This window comes from Mustela erminea, chromosome X, assembly GCF_009829155.1.
Source record: "Mustela erminea isolate mMusErm1 chromosome X, mMusErm1.Pri, whole genome shotgun sequence".
In the NCBI taxonomy this organism is placed as follows: Eukaryota; Metazoa; Chordata; class Mammalia; order Carnivora; family Mustelidae; genus Mustela; species Mustela erminea.
Window position 1 is genome coordinate 17539202 of NC_045635.1, and position 14226 is coordinate 17553427.

At 46.7% G+C, this 14226-nt stretch overlaps 1 protein-coding gene across 1 annotated transcript in view; it reads left to right on the forward strand.

Annotated features, from left to right (window-relative positions):
• Positions 1-14226, forward strand: part of SMS (spermine synthase) — a 48514-nt gene that overhangs the window by 16378 nt on the left and 17910 nt on the right. Inside the window, exons 2-5 of the mRNA XM_032330009.1 lie at positions 3743-3863; positions 7483-7573; positions 8101-8165; positions 12935-13110. Coding sequence (XP_032185900.1) covers positions 3743-3863; positions 7483-7573; positions 8101-8165; positions 12935-13110 — 453 coding nt within the window. The remainder of the gene's footprint in view (positions 1-3742; positions 3864-7482; positions 7574-8100; positions 8166-12934; positions 13111-14226) is intronic.

Sequence of the window (14226 nt, forward strand, 5' to 3'; positions counted from 1 at the left end):
GACATACCACTTTAAAAAAACTCCCCAGGTAATTATAATGCATTGTTAGGATTGAAAACCACAGGTTTAGACATTCTAGAAACTCTACAAAGATACAGCAATATGGTTGATTAATTTAGCCAACTAAAATAAATTTTCATTTACCACAAAACATTTATTGAGCCCCTGAGATCAAGATGACCAAGCAAAGGGCACCTGGGTGGCTCAGTTGGGGTAAAGCCTCTGCCTTCGGCTCAGGTCATGATCCCAGGGTCCTGGAATTGAGCCCCGCATCGGGTTCTCTGCTCAGCAGGGAAGCCTGCTTCCCCCTCTCTCTCTCTGCCTGCCAGTATGCCTACTTGTGATCTCTCTCTGTCAAATAAATAAATAAAATCTTAAAAAAAATGACCAAGCAGGCCTCATTGTTGAACCTAGTGGAGCTCACGTCCTTGGCTTTGTTTTCATTTTCAAACCTTAGTTCTGGAAAAGAGTTGCTGGGTAGTTTCTGCTCTGGAGCCCCTTTCTGGAATCTTCTCCAAGGGCTGGGAACAGTGAGTGCAGAAAGGCACATCACTGTATCCCCCACAGGGCCGGCACATTGAGTGCCCACAAGGGACCAGGCAGAGGTGACAGCCGGAAATAACATTCAGACCTGGCAGATTTCTTTGGACTGAGGGGCAAGCCCATAGTATAGAAATACATAACACTCTCCAGTGGGTTTCTGTCATAATATGTTTTTCTTCTGTTTGAAACCTGGTTGGAGGGCCTCCACTGGCCCCCTCAGTGCCTTTCCACTAATTGTGCCTGCTAGAAAAAGGGGGCGGCTCTCTATCAAGGGTTTTCGGTGTATTAGACAAAGACACCCCTTTTCCTGGCCCAAGGAAGAGTTTTCTCCAGCTCAGCCCTGGGACCGAGGTCCGCCTTCCCTGCATGGGGTGGCCCTGTCTGAAGGGTCCCCCTCACCAGCATAGGGGATTCGTGTTCTGTAATGTGCCAACAGAACCCAGTCTTGCGGCCATTTACCAGGAGTGATGACTTGTTTTATACACTTTCAAAACAGAAAACGTGTGTTCTAGCCAAGGAGGGGTTGAATAATGACATAGTGGCTTTCTTGTTCAGGGCAAGTAGCGCTGGGCTCAGTGGGACTCGGCCATGCTGGGCACGTTGTCTTTACCGCCCTGCAGCTCAGTCACTTCCTCGTAGCTTGTCCCCAGCAGGCTTCAGTGGCAGACAGACTGAACAAGGTTCTTTTTTTTTTTTTTTAAGACTTGATTTATTTATTTGACAGACAGAGATCACAAGTAGGCAGAGAGGCAGGCGGCGGCAGGGTTGGGGCAGGGGGAGCAGGCTCCCGCTGACCAGAGAGCACGATGCGGGGCTCGATCCCAGGACCCTGGGATCATGACCTGAGCCAAAGGTGTAGGCTTTAACCTACTGAGCCACCCAGGCGCCCCACGAGGTCTCTTCTTTTTATGAAGTTTGAAGTCGGAAATTTTTAGGGGGTGGATTTTCGTCTTAAAACTGTGTATCATTCAGAGGATAGAATTCAAGCTTCCCCCTTTTAATTTCCTGAAACCACTTTCAGAATCATGAAGCCAGCTCTTTTCTCAGTGAGTTTCCCAAAGACACAGTTTTGCCGGAACTGAGCGACACTAATGAGGTGTGAGGTCAGTGCTTGTGTTGCGATGAGGGCGTGGTGTGCGCGGGCCCCAGGAGCCTTTCCCTGATGGGGGGCCTTTTCCCGGGTGCAGCCGCAGCTCAGCTGGCAGAGGGCTTGGCCACCCTGACATTCTCTGGCTCTACCCCGGTCCCCTGCTCTCTCTCACTGTGGCGTCCTGGGTGCTGCCTTCTCAGAGGAGGATTTGCCTTCCTGGTGGGTGAACCCCAGCAGATACTGTCGTGCGAAGTTTGAAGTCTTCATCTCACGCAGTGGCTGGTAACATACAGGCCCCCGTTGTGACCCACTTGTGTGTCCCTGCTGCTGTGTGGGGGCTTCGAGCTGCACACTGAACTAGTTGTGTTTTAAATGTCATCCATGAGTTTTGGTTGTGCTGTCCTAATAGCCCTGTGTTCGGTTTGACTCAAAGGATTAGCAAGTGATGCCTTCACTGCCGTTTTTGCTACGCTGTTTGCCATCATTTGTTAAGTGAAATTGAAAGTACCGATTTTGGTGGGCGTATCCGTCTGCCGGAGCTCTGGCACAAGTGCTGTGATCATGTGGCTTACAGGAACAGACACATTTTCTCCCTGTTCTGGAGGCCAGAAGTTCAAAATTATTATTGGCAGGGCCATGGTCCTCCTAAAGGCTCCAGGGGAGAGAGTCCTAACTTGGATCTTCTGGATGCAGGGGCTCCTGGTGTTCTGGCACCTGCTGCTCTTTATCCCTGTGTCTCATCTTCTGTCAGGAGGGCGCTTGTCCTTGGATTTAGGTCCCACCTGCCTAATCGGGGATGATCTCACCTCTGGATCTATAATTATGTCTGCAAAACCCTTTTTCCAAATCAGGTCACACTTCCAGGTTCTGGGGGTCAGGATGTGGACATACCTTTTGGGGGCCACCATTCCACCCATTACGGTGGGGGTAGGTGGAATTTTTTTTTAAAGATTTTATTTACTTGAGAGAGAGAGAACAACAGCAGGGAGAGGAACAGAGGGAAAGGGAGAAGCCGACGCTCTGCTGAGCCGGGACCCTGCTGCAGGGCTGGATTGGATCTTGGGACCCTGTTATCATGACCTGAGCCAAAGGCAGAAGCTTAACCAACTGAGCCACTCAGGTGCCCTGAAGTCTGGTTTTTAAGTGGCAGCTAACTTCGGAGTTTTTTGAAAAGTCTATGCTCGCTAGACTAAGACACATTTCCTGTCTAATTTGGCCTCTGAAGGCAGTTTGTGGTCTTCATTCTTACTGTGCTCTGGAAGGTCTTGGGAGCATCATTCCAGACATCGCTGGAGATAGATTCTAAGTAGGGTGGAAAAATTCCTTAACGTCTAGTCCAAGCACTGGCACTCCTTAGTTTATGGAAGGAATTCTAGTGTGAGTTTTCTGGTGAAACCACACTGCGGTCAGCTGTGAATCTTTTTGTTTTTTTCTTTTGCCTTGGTTCGGGTCGCAGATACACTCTTTGTACATACTGTCCATTTTGACGCTTTGCAGCCTACACTGTTTTTTTTCTGTCATGTGGAAAAAGCACCAGCCCGCGGAGGGCTCGTGGGACAGTACAGAGTAATCCATTCTGTCTCCTCTCTGTTTTTTACCTTACTCTTCTCAGACAGTGAGTGCTTAGCAGATCGAACTAGAGGAGAACAAATTGCATCTTGCCTTTCCTCGTAGGCGTCATAATTTTAGATGTCCTTGAAGATTCAGGCATCCTGTGAACCTGCAGAGATTAATGCAATTTCTATAACCTTGACCGAAGTCCTACCCGGGGATACCGAGCTTCCCTTGGGCAAGATGGGCCACTGGCCACGGATGGGGTCACAGTGCATAACTGAACATTGTGTTGTGTCCTCTCCAGTTGGCCGAAAACCTGTCTGCATCCTTGGCACAATAACTTTGTGCTTGGTGTTTCTGTGTCTGTCTTGTGTAACCTGGTAATCCGCATGGGGTTGAGAACCTCCATAGCTCATGACGACGGGCCCAAGTGACTTCCGGCAACTCTGTGTTCAGGTTTTCTTACCAAGTTCGGTCACCAAACCACACCTCACTGGCTTTCCTTTGGGATGTGTTTTATCCTGACCACCTGGCCTTCTCTCCCTCTTTCTCCAGCTGATGGCGAGACCATTCTGAAAGGCCTCCAGTCCATTTTCCAGGAGCAAGGGATGACGGAGTCCGTGCACAACTGGCAAGACCATGGTTATCTAGCGACCTATATCAACAAAAACGGCAGGTGAGGGGCCTTCGTATCTGAGCACTTCAGCTGGTGGGGCATGGGGGCGGGGCCGGGCAGACGGACTGCGGGACTGACAACAAAGGGGGAGGGGTCGTGTCCGGGGATCTGTTTCATGCTAGGGGGGCTAGAATTCAGTGCTTCATAGCCCTCGCTGCACAGTAGAATCCCCCGGGAGTGCTTTCACAAGACATTACCCCAGTCACTCTCCCAGACATTGAGGTCACTGGGCATTAGGATTTTTCCAAAGCCCCCGCCCCCAACCAGGTGATTCTGTGTGGCCAGGACCCAGAACCCCTGGGCAGCAGAAGCAGTGTGAACTGCAGGCCACGATTCAGAGGTGGTTAAACCCGATTCCCGGGCCCCAATCCAAGAGTTTTTTGATGGAGCCGCTCTGGGGCAGCACTGGAAGTCGCATTTTCAGCTAGCTGATGCTGCTGGTCTGTGGTCGGCTGACCACGCCGTGAATAGCCCTGGTAGAAGTTGTTAGTGATTAATGCAGACCATTATCAAATGCGGAATGGGAGGGGGACAGGAAGCTGAGGGGATCCAAGATTTCAGGCTGTTTTTTTTCTTTTCCTTAAGACTCTTATAGACTATCCAGACTTGACCTAATCAATATGTACATGAGAGCCAGTATTTTGTGGGAATAGGAAAGGAAACCTAAATTAAGAACTGACCAATAACAGAAGACCCCAGAGTGTTAAGCTCTTTGTGCTATCCTAAGTCTAGGTTTGTATTCTATCTAGACTGGTTTAGTAGGCAGAACTAGTAAGATTCTTTGTAATTTGCACTATTAATTTTAAAATGTGAACTCCTGGGTATTTTCAATGGCTTTAATTCTATTTCCCCCAGTGGGTACAAAGTACTAGAATTCCATACGGTTTCATTAATGTCCCGCATTCTCTCCCTTGTTTCTCTCTTAAAAGGAAAAATAACCACTCCCACAACCTCAGAGGCCCAAAAGGCAATGCTGGAGATGAGGGAAACTTGAACTTCTGAGTGTCCCCTTTTGTTATTCTCTTTCTAAATCAACATGCTCCACCCCACGGGGATAATTGGTCTTCCCTCTCTTGATGCCTCTCAAAGACTTCCCCAGCTCCTCTCTCGCCAGGCCCAGATTTGTATTTGTGACTATGTAGTAAATGTCCACGCATGTGTTTAACAGATACCTGACACGTATCTAGAATAATTTTTCTCAAGGGTGATCCCAAAGCAACACCACCACCAAAAGGGTGATCCCAAAGCAACACCACCGCCAGGCTCTCCTGCCCTCCCTCCTCGGCGCCCTGGCCCAGTTAATAACACGTTTCCTGCAAGTGGAGTTTGGAAGCTGTCCTTGATCCCGTCCAGCTCCTGCAGGCTTCCATTCAGCCCCTCTCCATCCTGGCCTCTTTCCTCCACCTTCTCCGCCAAGGTCTCTTGCTGTCCTGGATGTGGTCCATCCTTTGGGGACCGCAGCAAATCGAACCATGTCACATTGCCACCCCGCCGCCCCCGTTGGCCCTTTGAAGCCTGATTCTCTTAGAATCTCCTGCCTTTGCAGCCAGGCCCTGCCGACTTCTCTGCCTCACTTCTTAAATCTACCATAGACACCATTTCCAGTTGTCTGGGGGACCTGGAATTCTTCCCGGAAGGGAATTTTGAATGAATGACAAGAGCTGTTTAGAAATTGCTTCTGAAAGCAGAAAAAATGAAAATTAACATGCTTCGTTTAAAAACGTATTTTCAGCATTGGTCTCCCTCTTCTCTCACTTGCTCCCCTGGGCCCCATCCCCGTGGTGCCTGTCCTGAAACTTCACTGCTCCCACCCCTGCCTGGGCGACCAGGCACCAGCTCAGAAGGACCATACTCAGCTTCTGGCCTGACTTTTGATTAACAGCCCCTTTTTGATGGTGTGGTCCTGGTCCACAGGCTGGTTTTAATTCCTTGAGCTTTTTGTACTTGCTCTTCACTTCAGCATTGTCTGTGCTCCTGGGTTCTGTCGCTCCATGGGCAGAGGACTGCACTAGAAGCCCCGGGTGGTTAAGGGTGATGTTTCTCCACCCTTACTCCTCTCCAGGCCCTCTCCTTTGTGCTGTGGTGGTGGTGGTGGGGGGGAAGGAATGATAGGCTCAGTCAGATGTAAATTATTTGTGGTTTCCTGGACCTGAACTTGATTTGGGGGCCCTTTAAAGGCTGAAGGTGAAATTAACTAGTAGTGTTGAGTTTTTAATCCAGGCACGCTGCCTATCGAGTTCTTCTAATTTAGTACCTTTCAAATGTCTCTTTAACCACAACTTAAATTAAGAAGTAATTTTATTTTATTCCTTTTTATTTTTTAAGATTTTATTTGACAGAGAGAAAGCACAAGTAGGGGAAGGAGCAGCGACAGAGGCTGAGGGAGAAGCAGATTCCTTGTTGAGCAGGGAGCCTGATGTGGGGCTTGGTCTCAGAACCCTGAGATCAGTGACCTGAGCTGAAGGCAGACCCGTAACTGATTGAGCCACCCAGGCACCCCAAGAAGTATTTTTATATCATAACCCTGTACACAGTCATCTGTGTCTGTACAGTACAGGTACATGTATGATTGAAGCAGAAGTTTCTCTACATAATAGACTTTTATTGCATGTGATTCACTCTGATTTTTTTTAAAGATTTTATTTATTTTTTGGACAGAGAGAAAGATCACAAGGAGGCAGAGAAGCAGGCAAAGAGAGAGGAAGAAGCAGGCTCCCCGCTGAGCAGAGAGCCCGATGTGGGGCTCGATCCCAGCACCCTGGGATCATGACCTGAGCTGAAGGCAGAGGCTTAACCCACTGGGCCACCCAGGTGTCCCCCACTCTGATATTTTAAGAAAAATGCAAAGATCCCCCAAATTAGGGGTCAGAAAGCTTGTTTCGTAGGGAGCCACTTAAGAGTCTCTGTCATATTCTCTCTCTCTTTGTTAAACAACTCCTTAAAAATGTGAAAACCATTCTTAGTCTGCAGGCTTTACAAAAACAAGTCTTGGAGGCTGGATCTGGTTTGCAGTCTGTAGGGCTAGAGTGTGCCAACCCTGATCTCAGTCAGTTTAACCACCACTTGCTTGCAGTCAGAAAACCATGGCTCCATTGTGAACTTGCTGAAGGTTAATTGGGAAGGCCTGAAGATGAAGGGCCATGGTTACTAAACTTGGCCAAATTATGTACCAGGAACCTTCTGAAAAATCAGGTTCGCTCAATAAGGTAAAAAGATTAAAAAAAAAAAAATCAGGTTCACCAGGGCACTTGGCTGGCTCAATCAGTAGAGTATGTGATTTTTGATTTTGGGGTCATGAGTTGGGGTGGAATTTACTGTATTTTTTTTTAATTAAAAAAAAAATCCGGTTCACAGAACTTGCTAGTGAATCACTTTTGGGGCCCAAGAACCTGTTATGTGAAAACATTAGCATCTGCTGACTGTCTAAATCTTCCCTAAATGATTGGTGGCTCCCCACCTCCAAGAAGACGTTCTTGTAAGAAAGCAAAGGCTTAACCATGTAACGTAGGGGGAAAAAGAGCAGCGGTCTTTCCTTTTAGTTAGGTGGGTTGGTGTCTTTTTTCTTCTTTTGAATGCCATGATACAATTCCTAACCTTCAAATTATGCTTTCTTTTGTAGCTTTGCCAGTTTGAGAATTTACCCGCATGGATTGGTGTTGTTGGATCTTCAGAGTTATGATGGTGATTTGCAAGGCCAAGAAGTGGACAGTGTTGGTTTTTCACTTTTATTTACTTTTCTTTAATTTTTTTTTACCGATTTTTAATTACAGATATTAGAGGGTTATCAAATCTCATATTTTTAATGATAATATGATTTTATGCAAGTGCTGATCTCCCAGTTAAGTTTAAATTCCAGCTAAGTGATTTTAGAAGAAAAATAGTGGTTCCTCAATTGTTAGGGACCTGGCTTGTCCTTGTTCCTTTGGCTGCTTGAAAACTGAGTAATTTTACTTTCCATTGGACGAAATGTAAACCCTTGAGCAGTATGTTATATCTGCATTATCCTTGTGCTCTCCCCTTTCCTGTTACCTTGCTGGTGACTTGAACTGAGCTTAGCACCAGGAGGCCGGGTTGGCGGGGGTGTGTGGAACTGGGCCAGGCCTGGAGGCCGCTGCAGGGATGGCGGAGGTCAGGAATATCGCCCAGCTCTGTCACCATGGCCTCAGCCTCCTGGAGCCTTAGCTGTTCTACTCAGCTTCTTCTGTAAGCCCAATGACTTCTTTTCTTTGAATTGTAGCTTTTGAACAAAGTAGAAGAAAGAATGAAAGAATTGAGTCAGGACAGTACTGTGCGGGTGAAGCGGTAAGTCCACTCCTGAATGTCCTTTTATATTTGTTTAACTGGTAAAATTAGAATGGCGGTGTTGTCCCCGAGTAGTGTCTGCTTCTGGCCAACATGGTAGACTGAGCTACTGGATGCCTCACACCCAAACAAGACAAAATAGACGAACACACACATATGCACACGCACACACACGTGTGCACGCATGCGCTGTGTAAAATGAAACACAGGTAGTAAGGAGATAGCGAGGAGATAGTGAGTGAATCAGGATCTGGAAGCGGATAAGGCAGAGGAGCTGGGGGAGGCTTCCGCCTCAGTCGTAGGGGAGTGAGAGAACTCCCCACCCTGGTCCAGGAAAGTGAAAAGGTTGCTGTCTCTGCTCAGAGCTCTGGGGCTCCGGAGTGGAATTCAGTTCTAAGATTTATGACAAGACGGGGTGATAGAAAATTTGCCTCAAAGCTTTTGAGTAAGGTGACTTGGCAAGATACTAAGAATCCGAGAGGCCACCCACCCTGAGCAGTTAAGCCCCCGAGTCCCGATCCTGACTGTGGCTATTTAAATTTCAGTTAATAAAAAAGTTCCATTCCTCAGTCTCACTGGCCCCTGTCAGGAGCTAAGGGCTAGTGCACAGCGCAGATATGGAACATTTCTTTTGAACACTGCAATGGTATTTGTGCATGGCAACAGATTTTAAAAGAGCTTTGATAGAAGTCACAGCTTTGACATTTGTTGGAATGGACTGAGTCTTGTGAGAGGCCTGGGAATTAAGAATAGGAGTTAATCATGGATGCCCCACAAGTAATTCTCACCAGTTTGCTCTTGTCTCTGGATGGCTCCTTATCAGGCCCTGAATAGTGGGAGATCTGTCTCTTACTCACAACAGCAAACACAGAGAAACCTAAAGGGACTTTATCAAGGTCATGCCATCACTGATGGAAGCGACCAGAATACAGATTGCTCTAGTTGACAGGACTTTCCAGAAGCAGGCATTCATTTTGGCAAGACCTAGGATGTGTGTGGAGGACTTATTAGCTCAGCATGCTAAGTTTTTTCAGACCACAGGAAAGCTCCAGGGCTGATGTAAGGCAACTAGAATGTTGGTTAATCTCCCGATAGGGTAGAAAGCAGGAAACTGCCAGTAAATGAACACAATAGTGTACAACTTGCCCACTGTGGAAGTCGGTCAGAGCACCAAGATTTGTTTACCCCACCTAAGTTCAGTATACATCTCCTCAGCCATATTTCCCTCTTCCCTGTCCTTAAAAACATGTCCACACCCATCCACTTTTCTGGGCTTTCCACCTTTCCCTGCTTGCAGAGGTTTTTAGCATTCCTTCGACTGGTGCACACCTATGTGTGCACCAACCTGAATTCAGAGGGTTCCCACTGTGTTCTGAAATGTGTTAACTCTGTGATGATGAATTGGCCAACATCAAAATGCCTCTGATTTTTATTGGTCTTGCTTTTATTGGGGTTACTTCTAGGAGTAAGTAAGTAGATGGAATACATTTATGGGTTTTGGCACCCACGAGAAGTCTTTGTTTCGGGTAGAGCAGTTCTCCAAGCGAGAGTGGAGTTCAGCTTCATATTTTCAGTTCAGAATACAGACCTTGCTTTTGCTTGTCATCGCTCCTTACAGCTTTTCGTAAAATCACGGTAGAGGGGTCCAGGAGTGACTGGGAGTACTTGGTGGCAGGCTTTTTGTAATTGGCCTCAAAAGGACAAGAATGATGCCATTTTTCTGTCTGGGGAATGATATGGTTAGAAATTTAGTCATCAAGTAACTAGTGACATTATCTGAAATCATTATTCCCCTGTGGGCCATGGGATGGGGGCACTTGGGTGGCTCAGTCGTTGAGTGTCTGCCTGCAGCTCTAGTCATGATCTCAGGGTGCTGGGATCGAGCCCCACATCAGGCTCCCTGCTTGGCGGGGAGCCTGCTTCTCCCTCTCCCACGCCATCCCCCACTTGTGTTCCCTCTCCTGCTGTGTCTCTTTCTGTCAAATGAATAAATAAAATCTTAAAAAAAAAGCTATGAGGTACATTAGATAAGTTATTTGTATATTCTCTTTTTCCAAAGAAAAGGAACAGGAAAACAAGCTTACGTCCACTAAGTTTTGTCAGGGTCGGGGTCGGGGGTGAGGGAGAGTGCAGTAGGCACAGTGTACCTGAGACCCGGGACTTGCTCTGTCTGACTTGCTCTCTACAATCCTCTTCAATTTTCAGCAGTGAAGGTTGAAAGAGGGGTTGTGCTGGGCTCCAGAACATCTCCGGTAGCCCATTACAAGGAGATGCCCTTCATGCTAGGATGAGTACTTCATCAAGATAAATGGCTTCCTCATCCTGTTAGAGATCCTTGTTGTTTCTTTGCCAGACTAAAAACCATTGTGTTGCCGGGCGCCGAGCTGCGTCAGTCGGTCAGGCGTGCCACTCTTGATCTCGGGGTCATGAGTTGGAGCCCATCTTGGGTGTAGAGATTACTTAAGGATGAAATCTTAAGAAAATTTAATAAAATTAAAACAAATGAAAACCGTTGTGTTGCCATGAGTTCCTTACTTCCGCCAAGGCACTTAGTGACACAGTTGAGAATGGACATTTTGTTTCATCAGGTTTTTGCATAGTTTAGTAATTTCTTATAGCTTGCTTGCCTGTCAACCAGGGGGTGGGTTTCCTCCCCTGAAAGCCCATGACTTGGCATTTTTCACCTTCATCTAAGGTCACTGGTAGTTGACGCTCCTACCTCTGTGTAGCCACCAACCATTAGTCAGGGCTCGAAGAGGCTTCCCCCAAGTCCTGTTTGCCTGCTCTGGGCCAGGGAGGAGAATGTATTGTCCTGTTTGGGTCTCCACATGTTACAAGACAGGCCTGGTCTGCGAACATTCTAGCAGCTGCCTTTGTTCACTTCAGCAGTGCAGGGAGGGGTTAAATCAAGAGTTGCTAGGATTAAATGAGAATTAATGGGAATCTGCTTTGTAAATCTGAATGTTGTCTATATGTATACACACACACACACACACACACAGAGTGCACATGCAAGCAGGGGGAGGGGCAGAAGCAGAAGGACAGAGAATCTCCAGCATACCGCATACCCAGCGCACAGCCCAATGTGGGGCTCCATCCCGTGACCCTGAGATCATGTCCTGAGCTGAAATCTAGTCGGACACTGAACCGACTGAGCCAACCCAGCGCCCCAGTCTTGATGTTCTTCATGGTTGTCAGTGTTTGCTCAGAGGAAGCTTCATTAAAACAGGTTCAGACTGTATTCCTGGAAACAGGTGCGTGGGAGGGCAGAGACTCACCAGAGGAAGTCAGAGGTAGCAGATCTCAGCATACAGCTGTTTGACTGTTGCTGGAGAGCACATGACTTGCACACAGGTAGGTAGGGAGCTAGTTCTCATTTTGTGCTTCTGTTCGATTTGCCAATCCCCGGTTCAGGCTGTGGTTTTCATTGTCATTTAGTGTCCTCTGCTGGTAGTTCCTAGTACATTCACACTGTCTGAAATACTGAGCGTTTGCAAAAGAATGGGATGGGAAATTCTCAGTTTGCAATCCTTCTAGTAGTAATAATATATTCAGGCAAGAATCTTCTAGATGCCAAAGCTACTACTGGAGATTTGTGGAGAGATCAGGGCTTTCGCGCAGTTTGAGAGGGCTGCCCCACAGGCTGCTTACTAATGTCCAAGGGAAAAAAGGTACCTTTGCAATTGGGAGGGATCTAGTGCCATCCGCTTGAACCAACTGGTCACACTTAGCATCTCTAATGATAGGACAAGCACACAGCTTGTGCCCCTGATGTGCTCCTTGTGGAAATATCTGCTCCCCTGACTTAATGAAGAAAGAGGTGTTCACGCAAACCCACCTTAGGCATTTTCTGCAGAGCACCTGATCTGCACTTCCCTGAGATGTTAGGAAACACACCAGGTAGAAAAACTTTACTAGATAAAATGAGGGTAAAAAAGGAAAACAAAATACAGCTATGATCCCTCATCCAATAGCAGAACAGCTGTAAGTGACATGGTTGGGACAGTCGTGGGGGCATTTGAATGTGGATTGTGTACCAGATGATGGTATTAGACCCCCGTACACTTGTGTGAACATGATAGTGGCAGTGTGGTGTGGGATGACCCGTCCTCAGAGATTCTTGCTGAGGTATTTGGACTGAAGTGTGATGTCTGAGGTGGCCATTTTGTCGAGCCTTTTTTTTTTTTTAGGGAAAATTGAAGGCATGCCAAAAAGGTTCATTAAAAAGGTAATCTCGTAATGTATGACAGTGGCAGAGATTTGCTAGTTTTGTGTATAGCTGAAAACCCAGGCTTTACATTTATATACTATTCTGGAACTGGTCAGAGGGCACATGGTTTGCTTTTTTTTTTTTTTTAAAGATTTTATTTATTTGACAGTGAGAAATCACAAGTAGACGGAGAGGCAGGTAGAGAGAGAGAGGGAAGCAGGCTCCCTGATGAGCAGAGAGCCCGATACGGGACTTGATCCCAGGACCCTAAGATAATGACCCAAGCCGAAGGCAGCGGCTTAACTCACTGAGCCACCCAGGCGCCCCACATGGCTTGCTTTATACATTCATGCTTCCGGGTTCGCTTTTCCCCCCAAACTTTTTTTTTTTTTTAAGTAATCACTACACCGAACGTGGGGCTTGAACTCATAACCCCAAGGTCAACAATGGCATCGTCTGCTGACTAAGCCACCCTGGTGCCCCTCCAGGTTCACTTTTAAGATAGCGGCCCCATAAGTGGTGTTCTATAAATGCTCATTCTTGTTTTCCCTTTTTTCAGATTACCACCCATAGTTCGAGGAGGAGCTATCGACAGATACTGGCCCACCGCTGATGGTCGCCTGGTTGAGTATGACATAGATGAAGTGGTGTATGATGAAGATTCACCTTATCAGAACATTAAAATTCTACACTCGAAGCAATTTGGGAATATTCTCATCCTTAGCGGGGACGTTAGTAAGTATTCCATCCCTACCCTAGTTAGGTAGCTACCTAGTTAGCTAACTAGCTACCCTAGTTAGGTATCCTAGTCACTTAGCATAGCAAAGTGAACTGTTTCAGGTTATGGTGCTTTCATGACAAAGAGCATCATTGTGGATGTGTCCTAGTTTGTCCTTGGCAGGGCTGTTTTTTTGAAAGGAACATTTATGTCATAATAACCCATGGATTGTCTGGGCTTTCATGTTTTATTTTTATTTTTTATTTGAAAGATTTTATCTTTTTTTTTAATCTTAGAATGTGTGAATGGGGGTGAGGAGGGGCAGAGGGAGGGGGAAGCGGACACCACTCAGAGGGCGGAGTCCGACCAGGACCCCCGGGGCCCCAACCTGTGACCCTGAGATCGCGATCTGAACCTAAACCAAGAGTCAGACGCTTAACCATCCGAGCCACCCAGGTGCCCCTAGGCTTTCACGTTTTATGGCAGAGCCATGAAAACTTGGTCTTGATGTTCCTTTTTCTTAGTATACTTAGTGTTGAGTATTGGCACGATACTTATATAAAGAAAAGATGATTGTTTATTTTTTTAAAGATTATATTTATTTGTCTGACAGATCACAAGTAGGCAGAGAGGCAAGCAGAGAGAGAGGGGGAAGCAGGCTCCCTGCCGAGCAGAGAGCCCCATGTGGGACTCGATCCCATGACCCCGGGATCATGACCTGAGCTGAAGGCAGAGGCTTTATCCCACTGAGCCACCCAGGTGCCCCTGCTTATTTTTTAAGAAATATTTTTGTTATGGAAAATTACAAACCTGAGTAAACAAAACAGCATGATGAACCTGCGTATACTCACCACTGAGTGCTAACTATTAGCAGTTCCGGGCCATTCTTGTTTCCTCTAAACCCTAGTTTGCTTTTTTTCTCTCTCCTATTATTTGGAGCAACTCTCAGATGCTGTTTCATGTAATAAAAGATGTGATTGCTTTTAATCAGCATATCAGAACATTCTTAAGACTGAATTCTTTTTCCGGCTGACCAAAGTATATGTGTATGGGATATATTAGGTGTCAGGTGAGTAGGGTTGATGAAAAGTCCACAATGCAAAAAAAAAAAAAGGACCTCTGTTTTTAAAGAT